Source organism: Sminthopsis crassicaudata, chromosome 1 (assembly GCF_048593235.1).
Source record: "Sminthopsis crassicaudata isolate SCR6 chromosome 1, ASM4859323v1, whole genome shotgun sequence".
Classification (NCBI taxonomy): Eukaryota; Metazoa; Chordata; class Mammalia; order Dasyuromorphia; family Dasyuridae; genus Sminthopsis; species Sminthopsis crassicaudata.
The window spans coordinates 45,500,642-45,520,491 of record NC_133617.1 but is presented as its reverse complement, the minus strand read 5'-3'; the positions used below and the strand labels follow the sequence as shown (position 1 = coordinate 45,520,491).

At 54.7% G+C, this 19,850-nt stretch overlaps 1 protein-coding gene across 19 annotated transcripts in view; it reads right to left on the bottom strand.

The window, feature by feature from the left end:
- The window catches only part of FBRSL1 (fibrosin like 1), a 243,842-nt gene that overhangs the window by 26,674 nt on the left and 197,318 nt on the right, over window positions 1-19,850 (bottom strand). For all 19 annotated transcript variants that reach the window (XM_074300108.1, XM_074300116.1, XM_074300010.1 and 16 more), the window contains one exon: window positions 844-889. In XM_074300108.1, coding sequence (XP_074156209.1) covers window positions 844-889 — 46 coding nt within the window. The remainder of the gene's footprint in view (window positions 1-843; window positions 890-19,850) is intronic.

Here is a 19,850-nt window from a genome sequence, read left to right as displayed (position 1 = left end):
TTAGCCATATTCTGCCCTTTCTAGTAAGATGCTGATTCCTCATAGAAATAACAAAAAGAGAGCCCAGAAGCTCTTCCTTTTCTTAAAAGAAATGAAATGCTTTTTTAAATTTAGGTTTTTAATTAGTTCCAGCAGAGTTCATCAAGGAGGTCATGGTGGGGGCAGGGGCTTAGGCCACCTGGGAAGGCAAGAACATGTTCCCCTTTAACCCCTCCCTCCCCCAATAATTAAAGTAGAAAGGTGTCTCGGACCTAGCTAATTGTGAGGGGATAGCATGTAAATCAGTCCTGGGAAGACAGCCCCGCCTCCCCTCTCCCCTCAACACAGTCAGCTCTGTAGCCCTTGTTGTAAATAAAATCTGGTCACTGGAGATGCCCCGAAACTGGGGTGGAATGGTTGAGGGCAATGTGGGCCCTAGGCTCATGGCTACCCCAGACACAGGTGAGATGAACAAACCTCTCTGTGTTCACACACACACACATCTTTCTTTTAGATGGCCCGTCGCTACTTTCCATCTGCTACTGTCCTCCCCCAACACATCTGACGCCTGGATGCTTTAAATCAAAAACCAATTTTGGCTGGCGCGCTCCTGATGAATAATTAAACAGGCTGAATCTCTGGTGGTATTGCTCTGATTCATTCCAGAGGCACTGACAGGGTTGTTTGCTTTTACCCTTCTCTGTCCTGGGACTCAAAGTCCTGCTGGATGCAGGCTCCAACCCTCTCCAGGGAAAGGCAAACGTGGTCCCCCCTTCACAAAGGGGGAAGACAGGCCGAGGGGGGCAAATGGGGATGGCCACCTAGATAGGTCTCAGGGTGGAGTGGGGTGTGTGAATCTCTTACCTTTACTAGCTGCTGGAGCGAATAGCTTCTCGGAGCCTACAGAGGCCTGGAAGACAGGAAAGAGGAAATGTTAAGCTCTTTGATGGGCATTTGAATCCACCTTCTCCCCTCTCAGACCCCAGCCTCCCCATTACTTCCTGGGGGTGTGCCAGTAGAAGGCTCAGTCTCTGTTCTCTGGCGAAGAAAAGCTCATGCTTCCTCACATAGACCCTTCCAGATCTGGATGAGGCCTTACAAATGGACCTTACTAGTGGGAACATGTCGCCTCCACCCCTTATGTATACAGTGAGTAAACCAGATAAATAAGTCATGTCAAATCTGTCCCTCTCCATCCATGAGTCTGCCTTCTTCTATAGAGAATCATAAATAGCATAGCTGCTTAGGGCCCGAGTCAATTAATAAGCATTTATTAAATTAGACACTGAGGATGCAAAAACTGAAGAAAAAAAAAAAAAACAACAAAAACAAAAACAAAAAAAAAACAACAAAAACCACCGAACTAAACAAAAACAAAAAATAACTTCAAACTCTTTGCCTTCAAGAGTTTACAGCCTACCAGGAGAAACAATATGGAAGAGTCACGCTTGGGCAAGAGAATGGACTTGATGGCCCAAATGTATCTTCTACCCAAGGCGAAGAGTCCTGGGGGTCACTGTCTCCCCTTACCCGCCACACGCAAGGGGAAGGAGGCTGGGATTCTGCTTCCTCCTCTTCACCCAGATGGGGGCCCAGTCCCTAAACCAAATCTTGTCATTTTTTCTCTGTAATATTTGTTTTGGAGTTGTCAATACCATTGGAGACTCTTCCACTCCAATGACAGAAACCTCTCTTGTTCAGTGGTCACACTCTCCAAGCAGGGTAGGCCCTCATCATTTAAGCTGGAACCTGAAGCCCTTCTATAGCCACATTCTGTCTGGATACCTCCAGTGATGGATGGGGCGCTTACTACTTTTAGACCAGCCTATTCCACAGCTCTGTTCATTCAAAAAGTCTTCCTTATATCAAGCTGAAATCTGACTTCTTGTAATTCCCTGAGTGTTCCTAGTTTTTGCCCAATGAAACCACATGGAACAAATTTGTCATCTCTTGTTTGCCCGATAGTCCTACAGATAAATGAAGGCTGCTTTAATCTGCTCCCCACCCAAGCTTCTCTTTCTCGATTTCTTTAGCCCACTCTGCAAGACGTTTTAATTTTTTAAAATTATTTTTATAATAGCTTTTTGTTTTTCAAAATACATGCAAAGATAGTTTCCAACATCCACCTTCCTGCAAGATACTTTCACCAGCTTGGCTGCTCTCCTCTGCCTGTTCTAGCTTGTCTCTTAAGCTTTCCTAAAATCAAATTCCCTGGCTGATGTTATCACCGTCCCTAATGTTTACCGCATCCCTCTTTATCTTAAACTACAATATGTCTCTTTCTACCACGCTGAGCAAGGAAAAGTGGGAGCCAGAGCCCAGCTTCTTAAACGGTGGTTCATGACCACATATAGGGTCTCTTAATTGAACATGACAGTCATGAAATGAAGATTATCAGTAAATAGCTTGTATACACCTATTTTTTATTCCTATGTTCTTTTATATACCTAAAAATTTCTTGGGCAAAAAGGAATGAGTGGATAAAGTTTCAGAAGCCCTAAGCTCCAAGCAAATTCAGAGAAGACAACTCAACTTTGATTATTGTTACAAATCACGCTGAATGCTTTCTAATTGACCCGTCTGAATGGTAGGCAGTCCCACTCTTCCATTCATCCCCAATTTTTTTCTGAATAAGTCTCACACAGACTGGACTCAGTAAAATTCAACTATCCATATTCACCTGTTAATCACGAAAATAAAGCAATTTTCTGCTGTTGGCTAGATCATTTGGCTAGAAAGATCATTTTGTTCAGGTCTCTATTTTATGGAGCAGATCCCAAAGGGACCTGCCATGATATCACCAACAGAGGTCATCCGTCTCCAAAGCCAGGGTTTTCTGCTATTGGGACCCCCCTTTGGCAGCTCCATTCCACAGTCCCCTCCAGTAATAAAGACAATTATCTGAAAGCTAGTTTCTGCCAAAACAGAGAAAGCCACAAAGGAATCTCTACAGGGATCCGTCCCGTGGGCAGCTGAGGTCCAAGGTATTGTCGGAACAGGGCTAGGGACAAGTCAGGAAGACTTTTCCCTGAGGCCCTGGGATCCCTCGGACATACCAGAACTCAGAACTAAAGGGTGTCACCTCTGTAAGGAATGACATCTAACAAACTACTGCTGGAGGACACGAGGAGTTAGGAGACATCAGCCTGGAAGCAGGAGAAATGCCTTTGAATATCTGGAGGCCCTACGGGCATGAAGGGGATCAGACCTGTTTGCTTGGTTCCGAGGGGTGGAAGTTACAGATAGTGATTTTAGCTCGATAAGCACGGGGTGCTACCCCAGAGGGAGAGGCTTGCCCTTCCATGAGGTCTTCAAACTCAGGCCAGATGGTTCCTGGGCAGGGATGTTCTGGTTAGGATTTCTTTCCCATACAGATTGAAGGAGTTGGTGGATGAGGTTCCTTCCCAACCTGTGAACATGGGGCCTAATCGGGTGTTGAAGGCCATTCTGTATTAGCAGCAGGAGTCGTGTGGACTTTAAAAATGGAGGTAGAAGTTGGTTATTGCATAAGCCAATGACAGAAGGACAGAGGTGGGTACTGAGAGAAAAACCACAGCTTCCATGCTGGGAGAGACAGGGACGGGGCTTGGGCCCACTGCGGCCTGGCTTTCTTGGGACGGCCAAAGGGGCCCTGACACTGACAAACCCGGCAGACTTATCTCTTAGGGACTTGGGAACTGACTAGATTAACACTGGGCTGTAATTTCTTTCAGCAAAACACACATAGTGATGACTGTGATAACATTTCTACAACCTTTAGAGTTGATAAAGTTGTTTCTGTTATCACAAGATCCTAGACCGAGAGAAGCAAAGGGACTTCATCCAGTCCAACTCCTCTCCCCACTTTACAGATGGTTAATGTTTGCTTAAGGCCACACAGGCAGGAGCAGATTCTTGGGCTGTACATGAGTGTTCCCCACACTGACTTTATGTGATCATCACCCCCATTTTGTAGGCAAGACAGGTAAAGGACCTGGACAAGGGCACATAGCTACTGAAATTTCTGAGTGAGAAGGAATTCAAACTTCATCTTACAGAAATCAAGTGCAGTACTTAACCCACCGTGCCATGCTGCTGTCCATGGTACCCTTACCTTACAGGGATACATTCTTCCAAGCTCTTTGCCCTTGAGGTCACACAGAAGCCTGAGCAGGGAAGGGAAGGGAGGAGGTGCTGGGCAAGAGGCACCCGGGAGCTGCTGAGGGGTGGGTGGGAGTGGGGGTAAGGTGTGTGTGTGGGGGCCCAGAAGGTGTCTGGCTGCTGCGCCCTGAGGACCACTGGACCCTCCCATCAGAGAGCGCCTGTCTCTGCCAGGTGGCATGGGCCTTCGAGGAGGGTCAGTCAGAAAGACAAATCTAGACCCTCTTAACGGCAGTAGGAAAGTGAAGAAATAGTTCAACTTGGGAGGCCTCCCATGTACCATGGGGGTACATGGAAGATGGAGGTCAGGACAGAATGGGGGGAGTAAGAAAGGTAGGTCCTTACTAGGGAGCAAGGACGATGGTCTGGGCCAGGGATGGAGTGAGTTTAGGAAATTAGGGAAGATGGAGGTCAAGAATAGATATTGAGCAGACCCAGAGTCGTCCATGCTCTAGTTTTTGTTTTTTTTAAAGTGAAGTCCGGATTCTAACAGTGTCTTGTACACAGCAGGTTCTTAATCATTGCTCGTTGACTGCTTTTTTGGAAGAAGCTTCAGGTCATGAACTTAGAGCCTGGAGGGCCCCCTGGGTCATGGGGGCCATTCCCTTGTTTCACAGAGGGGGGAGCCATGAGTTAGCTACTTTGGTAACACAGGAGGATCTTGGGGGGTGGGGGTGAAGTTACAGAATGATCCACAAAGGACCAGGCTCCTTCCCCCTTCATTGCTCACTCCTCCACTTCCCCATGTCACCTCGCTGGGAACAAAGCCAGTGGCGCTCGGGGCCAATCAGGCTGGGCCTCCAGGTAGAGAAGCCAAGGGGGTCTCCAAGCTAAGCATGCCCTGCACAAGACCAACAGCACGGGGGCTCCCCACTTTACTATCAGTGACCCATAAGTTGAGCCAGGAAGGAAGGAGCCAATTTATTTAGGGGAAACAGCAGGACACAATGGAAACAATCCCAAAGTAGGTGCAAATTCCCCCTTAAGGGTTATTATCTAGGTCATCTTAGGCAAGTCATTTTACTTTCCCTGGATCTTAGTTTCCTCAATGGTAAGATGGGCCATTTGAGCCTCTGAGGAACTTTCCAGCTCTGATTCTACCAAAGGGAAGGGGACCCTGGCCCCTGCCTAAGGAGCCTTCGAGGTGTGAGAGAATCCACGTACCTACACATGTACATTCACAAGGGGGAGGGGATGGGGACGGGGACAGGGCCCATTACAGCTTCCTCACGAATGAGGAGACAAGATACCCATAAGTCAGAGAGAGAAGGACTTGTCTCCAAATCCCTCCCAATTCCTTCCAGGAAAGGCCAAATCAGGAATTCTAGAAAACTCCCCCAGGAATCGGGGTTCCGGACCAGAGAGAGGCAGAAGGCACTCAGGAACATGCAGACAGGTGCTAGGTACGTGCCCCTCCCCCAGCAGGAGCATTTGTGGTATTGACTATGTGCCAGGCCCTGGACCTCTGGACCTGGACCTTTTTATTACAGATGTCTGTGACACAGTGCGCGACAAAGATGTTTTCGCCGGATCCTTGCTGTCCCCCTGGGAAGTAAGTGCCGTTGTGATCCCCATTTCCCAAAGGAGGAACCTGAAGGGCAGATGTCTGAGGATGCATTTGCACTCAAGTCCTCCTCGGTCACTGAACCCTCCGGCTTGTCCCATACAAACGCATGTGTCCACAGGGCCTGGAATCTGGGGGGCCAGCCCAGGGGAGGCTTGTTTACCTGCAGAAATATGATCACATATGGCTACATCCCAGAGGCCTGGATGAATCTCCCTCCTCATCCCCCCTCCCTATCGGGTGGGGGGCATCCAAGAGTCACCATAATCACATGTGCAGACAGGGGGAACACTCCGTGTGCCCCGCCCAGCATGCTACTCCTAACTCAGGTGCCTCTGAGCCTCAAGCGGGCCCCCCACAATGCACTCCAGGCCCCCGTGTGCATTTCCCCAATTACCGGGCTCTGGGGACACATTCCCCCATTTCGATTCTTTTCCCAATCAGGTTCCTATTATCCCAGTCTCCAGCCACCCGAGGCCTCGTTTATTTGTTTACAAAGGAAACCGCCAAATTAAAACCACCTCGAGAACTTTTTCTGAAAGGTTCCAGCCGAGCTGGAGCCGGAGGGTCCCCAAAGGTTTGGGGTGTCCTGTTCTCTCTCCTTCCTAACTGGTGACCACCCCTCCCCCCAGCTGGAGAACAGCTCAATTACGTTGTGTTCCTTTTACTAACAGCCTTGGCTAGACCACTGGCCCTCACTGGGTCTGAAATGGAAAGCTCAGGGAAGCTGGAATTAACCAGCTGCCCCCCAGGGCGAGGGGGATTGTCTGGGCCGGGCCTTCCTCCCAAGGGAGTGCTGGGGAGAAGCAGGCGGCCTGATCTTCTCCCAGGCTGTGCCCACTTCCCAACTCTTTCTGTGGAGGGATCCCAGGACACTCTGGGCCCAGTTTCTCTCTCGGGGGTGCAGGTGCTGACCCATGCCCATGGAAACAGCTCACAGATGCCTCAGCTCTGGTGCAAGGAAAGCCAGGGCTCAGACACTTAAGCCATCTGTAAGTTAACTGGGATTTATGCAGCAGACAAAGAAAGGCAGTTCCTGCCTTCAGGGAGCCTCCATCCTACCATGGGAGCCAAGGCTGACATAGACAGGGAATGGAAGGAAGATTAACCCTCAAGGCTTCTTCTGCCAGCTCAAAAAATCTGCAGCCCTTCAGAAGGGAGCACCATGTGCGGATCGGTCCAGGTTATGGGCCAGGCCCTCATCTGTTCCAGAACTGGGGGTCCCCTTTTCTCCCCAAGCTCTGAAGAGGATTCAGCCTGAGACCCCATCCCAGCACAGAGACAGTGCTTGCCGCCGGGGCCAGAAACGCTAGCACAACTCCTGGGGAGGGCTGGAGCACCGATGAGCAGATGTTCTCACATCTGTGAAGCCTTAATTACTTGAAGGGGAGCAGAGTCGGCTAACGAAGTCGGCGCTTTCTCTGTCACAGTCTAGTGTCTCTCAGCAGGCTATGGGGAGGCCCCAGGGGCCCGAGGCGAGCATGGGGAAAGGGAGGGGGCTGTCGGGCAGCCACAGGAGGTAACGTGGGCTCAATGTGAGATCAGGCGATCCACGTGCAAGCTCATCTGGCTACAGCCAAAAGGCACACAATCTCCCCCCTCCCCCTCCTCACCAAACCGAAGTCCAAAGGGCTGTGGAAAAGACCTGGGATTTGGGGGTCCAAAAACCCAGGGCCCAAATTCCAACCTTGCTATTGGTTACCTTTGTGACCTTGTTCCCTTCCTGGGTTCTGGGTACCCTCATCTGCAAAATGGGACAGCCTCGCTTGAGAGAGGCTCCTTCTGGCTCCGGAGCCCGAGAGTCAGGAAGCCCCAGTGCTTCAAACCCTGCCCCTTACTAGCGGGGTGATGGTGGTGAACCACTTCTTTCTTAGGAACAGTTTCCCCAACTGTAGAACGAAGGGGTTGGACTCTGTGGTTCCTAAGGTCTATTCTGGCTCCAAAACTAGGACCCAATAAGGGATCCCAATCATCGGAGCATTTTACCGATAAGGAAACGGGTCCAGGCAAGTTAAGGAACTTGTCCAAGCTCAATTCTCGGGGCTGGGACTTGAATCTGGGTCCCACAACAAGTCAACAAACAGGAACACTCGGTTCCTTCTGTGGCTGGCAAAGAACATGGGTGGCGCGAGGGGTGGGCAAGGCCCAAAAAGAGAGGGAAGGGAAAGAAAGAAGCATTCCGGGTCTCCTGCCCCCTGCACTTCCCACGAAGCATCGGAGGTTCTGGAGAAGGGCGAGATCCGGACTTGTCCCTCTAAGCCACCCCACCATAGTCCTGGGCCCTCTGTGGAGAGCCTCCCGTGCCCAGTGTTAATGAAACAAAGCCAGGCCTTGAATCAGAACGAGAAGTACTCCTCAGACTTATCAGGCCAGAGACCCGCATCTGCTCAGAGAGATAACGGGCACAGAGCCTCTGGGGACAGCGCAGCTCAATGGGGTGACCTTCAGTGCCGGCCAGTCCCCTCCCCCCACTGGAGATGAGTGTGACTCGAGGGCTGCCTTTGGGAGCTGGCTCCTGCTTCCCTGTCCGCACTTGGTGGAGGAGGCATTCGGGCGGACCTCGAGCCCGAACCCCGACCTTTCCGGCTCTGACCCAAAGCTCTCAGTCCTTTTTATTCCACAAGCCAACCCTCCACATCCCCTTCAGAGACAGCCTTTCCCCAACAGAATGTAAATTCTGAGGGGGTCCCCATCACACAGCATCTTGCCTAGAACACAGTAAGTGCTTAATAAATGCTTGATGACTGAATACGGAATCACCGTGCCCATTTCCTGCCTGACATAAGCTGAGACAAGCAGCAATGTGGCGCTGGGATAGGGCACCGGGCGGCTGTCAGGAAGACCTGTGACCTCTCTGTGTTTCAATCTTCTTCCTTTGTAAGATGGAGGTGGCGGGTGACCCTAAAACATGCAGATCTATAAACATCCATCCCAGGGGACTCCTTGGATTTAAAGCCCTACCCCCACCCAAATCCTGCTGAAGAGCATCCAGAAGTTTCCTTAAATAATTTCCAATGGCTGCTGGGGAGGAGAAGAGGGTCCAGAAGGGAGGAGAGTGCATGGCTGTTCACCTTCCCTAGTGGACCCTCCTTCACTGGCCTCCAGGACCAAAAAGCCTAGGGAAACTCAGTGGATCGATTTAATTCGCTACACATTTACTGCTGGAGATGTGACGTGCTCCTGGGGATGAAAAGGGAGATATAAGGCGGAGACCACCAGGTGAATCCAAGGAGGGAGATGCCCCTGACAAGTGAGGGGAGCAGGGAAGGCCCCCACCCTGCTTTTCCAGTGGGCTGTGCCAGTTGGGCAGCGAATGGATGCAGCCTGGTGTTGTGAAGGAGGACAGAACCCAGAGTCTGAGAACTGGCTCTGCCATGGATGGATCAGTGGGGACTTGGGTGAGGTGCCCTCAGGGCAGGACCAGATGACTACTGGCTCTATCTATAGTTTGAGGGGGCAGGAGGGAGAGTCCTTAAAGCTGTTCTGCCGCTCTCTGGGCTGCCCCTGCACCACACTGTGCACAGGTCAGAGCAGGATGGCCCTGGGAGGGGCCAGAGAAGGCCCAGGGCAAAGAAACCGGACCTGGACTCACAAGAACAGGGGTCTAGCACCGCTTAGTAGCTGTGTGACAGTGGCTATGTAACCATCTCTCTGGGACTAGATGTTCTGCTTTGCAAAATGGGATAATGGTTGACATATCTATGAAAATTTTACTTAAAATCATTGGAGCCTTAGCAACAGCCCTAGATTCAGTAAAATTATCAATTCCTATATTTTCAGGAAAGAGACTGAGATTCAGAGAGACTCTGCAATCTTCTCAGGGTCCCTTAACTAGTCAATAATCTCAAACCAAAGTTTGAACTGAGGTTTTTCCAGATTCTTCCTCGAGCACTTGTCTTTCTCACAGAACTGGATTAAAGCTCTTGGTCGGTGAATGAAGATAAAGTGTGGGAGAAATGATGGCCTCTGCTGGGAGGACCCCTCCCTTCCTGCCCTCCCCCTGACCAAATGGGCCGAGCTGTGGGTGGTCAGGGGTCGCTCATCTTTGTGCCCAGAGGCCAGACCAGCAGAAGGACAGGTTGGGCAACACCGGATGTCTGTTTCTCAGGGCTGGGGCCTGGAAGTCTGGCTCTTCCTAGAGGGTATTATCATCAAGGCTCCCCGCCATGAGTCTGGCCCTGGAAACTTGGCTTTAAATTCCAAAGACACCTAAAGACCCTTGTGGCCTATCCTCAGCCTCCGATCTCTGGTTTCCCAGAGGGACTCAACCCTGTCCTTGATCAAATACACGGAAGCAGCGAGGAGCGACGGAGAACGGACGTGGGAGTCAGGACCTGGCTTCAAATCCTGCTTGTACTGGAGTCTGGTCAGTCACTTCCAGTCCAGGTGATGAATGCTCAGCCCCAGGACACGAAGGCCCGGGCACACAAACAACAAGTGGCCTCTTCCCCGGAGGGGCTCGGGGCCACCGTGAAGGGACGAGCTCTCTGGTAATGGTACTTGGGGTAAAGCCGTCTGTGTCAGTGAAGAACGGCTTCATCCCATCCTGACCAGACAGAGACCTTTTCCAGACTTCTCTCCTTCTAAGAGACGATCCCCTGCCTGACCACGGCCTGAGGTTTCTGCCCTGCCCTTCCTTTGATCCACGCGTTCATCTCAGAGGTCCTGGCGGGGACCGCATTCACTCTGCAGGGGTCTGGCCCAGACTCACCAGTGCTCCCCCCGGGAGCTGGGAGGGGCAGCAGGAGGGATGCAGGAGAGAAGCCAGCTCGGCCCGAGGAGCTCCCAGGCTGCCGGGGGGGGGGGAGGATTTCGGAGGCAGATGTTGCACAAGGTCAGGTATGAGGTAACGAGGGCTGGTGTGGCGGAGACAGTTTGGCAGGCCGGCCGGCCGGCTTCTCGGAGGAACAAAGCCAATGTTATCTCGAGGGGGCCTGGCTTCCAGGAATAAGGAAGTGATAGTCACCGTGCCCTCTGCCCCGCTGCGGCCTCATTTGGCGAGCCGGGCTCTTCTGGAAATGGCATTTCAGGAGGGGCACCGAAGAGCCGGACATCCCCCAGAAGAGCCGAGAGCTTCCAGCCGTCCTCCCAGATGAACACAGACTCAAGGCAGACTGTCCGATCTTTTCTCTGGAGCGTTCTGTTGGAGCGCCGACGCTGGACTGAATGCCCCTGGGGCCGGCAGAAGGGGCAGGGGACGTGCAGCCCAAGAAGACTTGGGGGAGGGGTAGAGACCCTGCCAGCTGTGTCTGAAGGGCATCCTGTGGAAGACGGCCCCAGAGGGCAGGACCGGGCGCACCGGCTGGACTGTGGGAGCCTTCCCCGCTCCAGCAGAATTCTGGGAGGCAGGACCCTCTCTCCATGGGTTCTCCAAGAAGATGCTAAAGCTCTGATCCCCCAACCCCAGGGCCCCAGCTGGCTCAGGGCAGAGGGAGTGACAGCATCCAGGGGAGATAAAAGAGCTTCTCTAATCCCTCTGAGGTCTCCCATTAAAATCTTCATTAGCTTCCGGTGCAGGGAGGGGCTCTAACTCGCCCAGATCTATGAACTTTTAACAAACAGGCATCTTATCAGGCGGCCAGGCACGGCCTGCCTTATCTCTCCAGCTGCAGATAAAAGAAATGAGCTCAGGGACTCAGGAGTAATGGCACTTGGTGGGGCCTTCCCAGGGCACTTCCAGGAGAAAGGAAATCCAAGCTCCAGCAAGAAAGGCAGGAAGGGATCCTGGGGGCATCGAGTGAGGGAGCTCTGGGGGCTCAGAGACCGACACCAGGATAAAGGGTGAGGTGACGGGCCGGGGGCGGCCGGCGGGAAGGCGAGGAATGGGGCTGTCCTAATGCAGGCGGCCCGGCTCACCGGCCCCAGGTCTGCCCGAAGGAGCCGGCTGGACACGAGTGACCACAGAAAGTAGCCCCGGCTCCCCCTTTGCCACACAGGGCAAAGATGCCGGGGAACAAATCCCCTAGAGTTTTCTCTGGGAACCAACCCAGTCCCCAGGAAGATACTCGGCCAGAAAAGGCAGTAGCGCCATGCTCTCTGTGGGACACAGGGGGCGCTATCTTCTGGCTGAAGACCCCCACGAAGGTTTGATCGCCGGCCGGATCTTGGGACAAGTGACTGACAGCCCTCAGGAACGGTACCGGGGGAGATAGCGGGACAGGGAGCAGGACTCCAAATCCCCAGAGGGCCGGGGCAGGGAGGGACTGTGCAGCCTCGGACAGGTAGAGGAGACCCCAGAGCTGCTGACCCCTTTAGAGGAGGAAAGCCTCTGGTTTACTTTCCCCAATCCCAGAATGGAAGCCCCCCCCCTTGCTGTAGATGAGCAGCCCATGCTGTGGCCATCAGCCGCCACAAGGTGGAGCCGCTAATACTAGAAAAACTCAACAGGGCTGCCCTTAGGAGGTCCGCCATCATGCCCCCCTACCCTCTCCTGTCACACACACCCAGAGAGCTAATAATAGAGCCCAAGGCTGGGGCGGGGAAGGTCACTGGTCTTTAGGCACCTGCAGCAGAGTGCTCCGCAGGGAGCCGGCGCACTAGCACCCCGGCTCCAGCGCAGCCCAAGACAGGCTAGACTCTCCTGGCGCCCCAGCCAAGGGCCCGGGCGCATTCAACGGGACAATGGGGCCCAAAAGGGGCCCTGGAAGGGGGGAGATCTCAACAGCCAAAGCCTTGGTTCTCCCCAAACCCAGGGCCGCCCCGAAGTGTTCAGTCCCCGGCCGCCCCCCTCCCGCGCCTCGCGGGCTGAAACTCACGAACCTCAGACAAGTTTGTGCCCCCAGGAAGTGGCTGTGACTGGGGGAGGGGGAGATTCTGCTGGTCTGTGGGAAGAAAGAAGGGCGAGGGAGGAGAGGAGCCGCAATCTCTTACTTGACTTTTCTTCAATCTCGATCAGTTTTAAGAAACGCCCAAATCAGCCCCAACGCCCCGTCCTCCCTCCTTGCACGGGGCAAAGGTCGCCATGGGGCAGAGAGCCGCCTCTCACCATTGTCAGTCTTAAATTCGGCGACTCCAGCCCAGGCGGTGGCTGACCAATTCTGAGCTCATTCCCGCCGCAGCAGATGCCACCTGCTCAGGCAGGTGGCGGGAAGGGAACTGTTTTTTGAGGTCAAGGGGTCACACTGTCTTAGGGTGACAAAGGTCACTAGAAAGAGGGGAGAGGGAGGGGCTTCACAGCAGGCAGGCTACGAGACCCAGGAGCAAGGTCTCCAGTGCCAGCCTCTCCCGGGTCAGCGGGACCACCGCCGTGCACAGCTGCCCCCTCTCCTCCCCGGGCGCCGGGAGAAATCCCGGCCCCCGCCCACCTCCTCAGCAGCAGGGTCAGGCCCGGGCTTTGTCTAGGAGACTGCCAGGTTGAGCCCAGCAGCCGGGGCTCGATGGAAGGCGGGCGTGGGGGGGGGGGGGGGGGGCCGGAGTCCCACAGCCCGCCGGGAGCGGCGGGGCCAGAACCCCGAGGAGCTCCTGGGAGCGGGCAGCCTCCGCCCTCCCGGCAGATCCTGCCCCGGGCCAGCTCAGAAACCCCGCGGGGGAAGCCCGGCTCCCGGGGGAAGGTGGGATCCGCCGCCACCAGCTGCGCCAAAGGGGCAGAGGCGCTGTACACAAAGGCGGCCAGGCACGTGTGCGAGGTGCTCTTCCCGGCGGCCGCGGCCCGCCGACCTCCCCACCACAGACCCCTCCCCGGGGACAAGATGGGGGGAATTACTACTGCCCCAGGCACACCCTCCCCCATTCCTGTGGTACGTGCACACACACACACACACACACACACACACACACACACACACACACACACACACTCTCTGGGCTCCGGTTTTTTCCATGTGCTCTGTGCCCACAGAAGGGCTGAGGCGCTGGCCACACTCCGGCTGGGACTGCTGCCGGCTGGTCCCTCGGGCTCCCAGGTTCGGGGCTCGGGGAGGTGTCCGGGAGAGAAGGGGCGTCCATGGTCCAGCCCCGCGGGGGAGGGGGGGGCGGGCACTGCGGTTCCCAATCAAAGTCACCGCCGCTCACAACTCACCGCTCCGTGGCCGGGCCTGGTCGGGATTCGGTCCGAGCTCGCAGTCAGCTCGAACCTCGGCGGTAATCCACAAAGGCGGCGGGGCGCACGCGGCTAATCCTCGAGCCAGCGCCGGGCGGCCCGGGCCGGCAGCATGGAGCTCGGGCAGCGGCTCGGGCGGCCGCCTGGGGTTGGCTGGGGCGAGGGGGGGGAGGGGGGCGCGGAATCTGGCCCCGGCTCGCTCAAACCGGGTCTCGCGGCGGCGGCCTCGCTCCGCCCGCTCCCAGGGGCCGGCAGCGTGCAGCGGCGCGGCCCCTCTCCGGCCGGCCCGCTCAGCCCGAGCTCTAGCCCAGAGTCCGGGAGCGCGGGGCGCGCATCCTCCGCTCGGGCTGCGCTCCAGGACAACGGCGCTGCGCTCCGAGAGCTCTAGGGCTCAGGGGCCATGGCCCGCGGCCGAGCAGCGCGCGCCCTCCCCGGGCCCGGGCGTGAGGTCCGCGGCTCGGGGCTCCCGCCCGCACGCAGACGGCGCTGGACACTGAGCAGGGGCTGGGGCGCGGGCGGCCGGGGCTCAGCACCAGCAGGCTTGACTAATCCAGCCAAGACGCACGGATCCGCCGACGGCGGGGCGGCTCCGGAGCGCGGCTGCGCCCGGCCTGGGCCCGCCCCCGTCCCCCCTGCCTCCGCCTCCCAGCTTTTTCTAGCCCACCCCGCCCTTGGCTCCGCCCTCTCCAGCGCCCGAGCGTCCCCGCCCCTCCCCGCCCTCGGCAGTCGCCAGTTCCCGGAGCCGCGGAGGTGGCGGGCCCCCGGGCCTAGCCTCCCCGCCCCCAAGTCGATCCCGGACCTCGAGTAGAGAGCTCCGCCGCGTAGCCCCTTCCCGACCCCCCGAGCAGTCCCGCTGCCCCTCACCAGGCCCCCGGGCCCGGTCGTCCGAACCCCAGGGGAGCCCCGGGCCCCCCTCCCCAGCTCCAGCGGACCTGTCTCCCCCACTCCGCCGAACGGGAAGGAGCCTCGGAGAGGACGGAGGCCTGCCCTAAGCGCCCGTCCCCCCATGGCCAGGAGCAGCTGCCAGTCAGAGAAGGGGGGCGTGCGAACCCTAACCCCCTTTCTCTCCACCCCCAGCCTCCGGCTCGGGTCAGGGCTGCAGATGTTGGGGGCACATCTGCATCATGCCACGGGGGCCTCGAGCGTCCCCCACCATTACTGGGGCGCCCACCCCAGCTTCCCGGCAGCCGCGGACCCCCAAGGCCTCTCGGAGGCGGCGCGAGCCAGGGAAGGTGGGGAGGAGGAAGCAAATGACATCCAGATGGAGGGCGCGAGTCCGTGTTCTGGGGCTGCGGGGGAAGCGCAGACGTGGAAGGCTGCAGAACAGAAGCCGGGGCCAACTCAGACAAGTGAGCTCCCGGAACGTGGCGCGGAGCCGCTGAGTGACAGGCGTGGGCTTCCGCCCCCCGGGATCTGGCTCCTCGGAAGGCAATCTCAGCCCTAACAGCCCCGGCAGCAGATCTGCAGGAGACAAGCGAACGACAAGCGAACTCCAGGAGAAGGGAGGGGGAGTCAATGCGGGCGCCCCCCATCTGACAGAGGGGGCGGGAGCGAGGCTGGGCAGCAGCAGCTCGCCTTCAAAGCGCGTAGTGGGCGCCTGGCACATAGTAGGCACTGCTACAGCAACGTGGCCTCCGCCTCCTCCCGGTTCAGGGTGCAGAGGGGAAGGTCGGTGGCCACTACAGACCGAGGCTTGCAAGTCTGCCCCCCCCCCCGCCCCCGCCCCGGCCCCACCTCCCCTCCGTCACAGCTGTTCCAGCCGCGCCTTTCCTGCCTCCGTCCATCCCCCCCCCCCTTTTCTCCCTTTTGATTTTGCGGAGGCAGTTGGGAGTAAGAGACTTGCCCACGGTCCCACAGCCGGGACTCTCGGAGGGTCGGAAGCCACGTTTACAGTCCGGTCCTCCTGAGCCAGGCTGGCACTGTCTCCCTGGGCCCGCTGGCTGCCCCTCCCCCCCTCTTCATCCTCTCCTCGGGCTGGCACGGCCCTGGCCCCCCTGCTCCGCCGCTCCCCGTCCTGCCAGGTCCCTCCCGCCGCCAGTCCCGTTAATTCCACCCCAAGCATTTATCAACACCTCACTGTAGTAACAAGACACAAAACAAACAATCTTCCCAAACTGTCCCGAAGCCCGGGGATCTGCTTTCCATCGGAGTGAAAGGCCGCGGCAGCCAGGCCGGGGCCCGGGGCCTGCCCTGAAGTCCGGGAGCCCGACTTCCCGCGGCGGACACGGCTGTGACCCCGGGCTACTCAGGGGAGAAAACAGGGCGGTGGGTGAGGGAACAAACTGTAGAGGAAGAGGCGAGGGCACTTGGGAGAGAGCAGAGCGGCCTCTGAGCTGACCAGAAGGCAGAGATCCTGGGGGGGGGGGCGTTTGGTGCGTTTCAGGAAGGGGTGGAGTCGGAGGGGAAGTGTCCCCTCCTCCGCAGAGTACCGCACGCGCGGCCTGAGCCCGGACTTGTCTACTTCCTCACCATCCTTACCTCTTCCATCCCTTACCAGCGCCGGGAGTGGCCACAGCCCCTTATTTCTAAATCCCACAGTCTCCCCCATTCCGGCTCCGCTTCCTCGGCTTCCCGACCCTCTCCCAGCCTGACTCTCCTGGTCAATCGCCCTTGCTCCCCCCACTCCTTCGGAAGGGGTGAGACCCTCCCCCTCCAATCATCTCTCTCCTCCCTCACCATTCCCTCCCTTGGTGATGTCATCCACTCCCCCACATTGAGAAGCCAAGGGATACCTCACCCAGCACTGCCTTTCGAATTGAGGACCTGGGTTCAAATCTCCCCCCTCCCCAACCTTGGGTGACCATTCCCCTTTTCAAGGTCTGTTTCCTCGTCTATAAAATGATCACGGTTGTGCTAAGTCATCTTTCTGGTCTCTTCTAGGCTCTAAATGCTCAATGATATCGTGAAGATGAATCTCCAACTCAGATCACAGTTACAATTGCATCACACCAGAGGCCCTCACACTCTCTAAATAGGGGCCAGTTCCCTGTCCCTCAGACTGTGGGAAGGCCTCACTCTGTCTCCGCCCTCAGCCCAGGTGCCCTTACCCTGCATAACCTGCCGCATCTGGCCCAAGTTTGAGAACCCCAGCTCTAGAGCCTCAAATTCAACCCATCCCAAACTGGACTTACCTTCTTCCACATGGGCCCTGGGGCCAGAAGTCCTGAGTTCAAATTGACCTCAGATACTTCCTAGCTGTGTGATCTTGGGCAAATCACTTAACGCTGACTCAGTTTCCCCAATTCCCCATCTTGAGAGTGATAATAATAGCATCTCCCAGGACTGTTATGAGGATGAAAGGACAAAGCATTTATCATAGTGGGGACTTAATAAATGTTTATTTTCTTTGTTCTCTTTAGCCTCTGATTCTTCTAATGCCACCATCACCTTCATAGGCTTATAACCTCGTCACCTGATTGCTGCTTTTTCTCACTAACCTCACCCCTCATTTCTTTCTTTCTAGTTTTTATTTACCAGGTATGTGCATGGGTAATTTTCCAGCACTGACAACTGCCAAACCTTTTGTTCTCACCCCCCCCCCCACCAGATGGCAGGTTGACCAATACATGTTCAATATGTTAAAGTACAAATTAAATACAATATACGTATACTGTCCAAACAGTTGTTTTGCTGTCCAAAAAGAATCGGACTTTGAAATTTTACAATTAGCCTGTGAAGGAAATCTAAAATGCAGGCGGAGAAAAATAGAGGGACTGGGAATTCTATGTAGTGGTTCATAGTCATCTTCGGGAGTTCTTTCTCTGTCACCCCTCATTTCTATCCCCTTCTTCAGATACAATTCCCCCCTTTCAGCTCCCACTCCCGCATGCTTTTTCACCTCCACTTGCAATAGCCCGCTCTCCAGCAGCTGCCTCGCCTCCAGGTGCAGCCCCCTCCAAATCACCCTTCTCAGAGCTGTAAAAAGAATCTTCTTAAACTCCATGTTAATTGTGTTTCTCAAAACCCTTGAGAAGCTGCCCACCGCTTCCAGGAGAGAGCAGATCCTGACCCCCAGGGCCTTCTACAGCTCTCCAAGCTCTCCCTCAGCGCTCCGCAGAGTACCTCTCCTCCCCCCCTCCCCGCTTCTCTCTCACCCTTCTGCTTCATTTGCTCTCAGTTCCATCCATCAGTACTGGACAGCTGTCTGCCCCTCCATCCCACCATCTCCAGCACTTGTTTCCTCCTTTCTTTTCCAGGTGGCTTCCCTGACACTCTCCCCCTCTAGCCCAGGACTTCATAAACTTTGTTCTAACATCACCCCTCTTCACTTATATGGGAACAGAAAACACAAACAAGTCAAACATTAGCTGCTAATAAACTAATCCCGTGACCCGCCCCCACCCCCATTTGGTTATATCTGATCCTGGGAACTCGACCCACAGCTTAAGGAGCTGAGCTCCAGAGAGCAGCTAGGTGGCGCAGTGGATGGAGCACCAGCCTTGAATTCAGGAGGACCTAAGTTCAAATCTGGTCTCAGACACTTAACACTTCCTAGCTGTGTGACCCTGGGCAAGTCACTTAACCCCAGCCAAAAAAAAGAAAAAAAAAAAAAAAAGTTGAGCTCCACCGAGCTGAAGGTAGGAGTGAGCATTTGCCTTTCTCAGCTTTTTCACGGCCCTTTGCCTGGACCCGTCCCTTGTAACTCCCTTCCTCCCTTTGGATTCACAGTAATTTGTGCTTCCTCCCTGTCCCCACTGGCTTCTAAGATTCTTTTTTGCTGAGGCAATTGAGGTTAAGTGACTTGGCCAGGCTCACACAGCCAGGAAATGTTATGTCTGAGGTCACATTTGAACTCAGATCCTCCTGGTGTTCTATTCACTGCGCCACTCAGCTGCCTCTGCTTCTAAGACTCTTGAAAGCAGAGTCACATCTGTCTTTGGATCTACTCTTTGGCTCTACAGTTAGAACTTATATAGATATTGGTTGAACAAGGAGACCCCCACTAGGATCGCAGCAATTCCTTTCCAAACGACTTCTGGGAAATCACTTCATTGAGCTGAAACTCAGATTGTTCATCCGTAAAAGGGGGACTGATAACCGGCCTGCCTCCCTTGCCAGAAGCTCAGAGGAAATAAAGGATGGAAAATCTCGGCAAAGCTTGCTGTATGTGGGCTCCCAGAGGCAGAGTCTGCAATACACAGAATGGATCTGGGGAGGAGCTGGGTCAGCTCAAAATACCACCCTGGCCGCTTAGCAGCAATTGGGTCCCAGATCTTCCCAAGGAAGACCTGAACTAGAATCTTGCTTCTGGCATTTGCTAGCTGTGTGCTATCTCCTGATCTGGGCCTCAGTTTTCCTCATCTGCAAAGTGGGGAAAGGGTGTAGGAGTAGATTAGAGGTATCAAACATGAAACCCCCTGGTGTAATTGTGGCTCACAGCACTCCCACATGCAGCTGAATTAGATTAAAATCGAACTGCTAATTTAACGAAACAAATAAAAATTCAATAAGACATAAATAAGGGCAACTATGGAACACAATGGATAGAGTGCCAGGCCTGAGTCAGAAGGGCCCGAGTTCAAATCTTGCCTCTGACACTTATTAGCTATGTGAGACTCTGGACAAGTCACTTGATCCTGTTTACCTCAAGTTCCTTAGCTGTAAAAATGAAAGGGCAAACCATTTCTGTATTTTTGTTAAGAAATCTCCAAATGCTTCCTAGCTGTGTGACCCTGGGCAAGTCACTTAACTCCAATTGCCTCAGAAAAAAAAAAAGAAATCTCCAAATGGGGTTTGGACAATTTTGAAATGACCCACAAGCACAAATGGTTGTTTTCAAAGTCAATACTTAGATGATCAAACTACAGTAAATCCAAATATAGTATTATTTATATTATAATACTATATGACACTAAATACACTAATATTTTAGATTTAGAAGAGGACTTCTCAGCAACGTGGTGATCCAAGGCCATAGACCTGGGATGGAAAATGCCATCAGTGTCCAGAAAGACTATGATGAAGACCCAATGTGGATCAAAACAGAAACATTTCATCTTTTTTGTTTGCTTTTTTTCTCATGATTTTTCCCTTTTGTTCTGGTTTTTCTCTCACAATATGACTAATGTGGAACTGTTTATGATGATTTCACACGTATAACCTTTATCAGATTGTTTGCTGTCTCAGGGA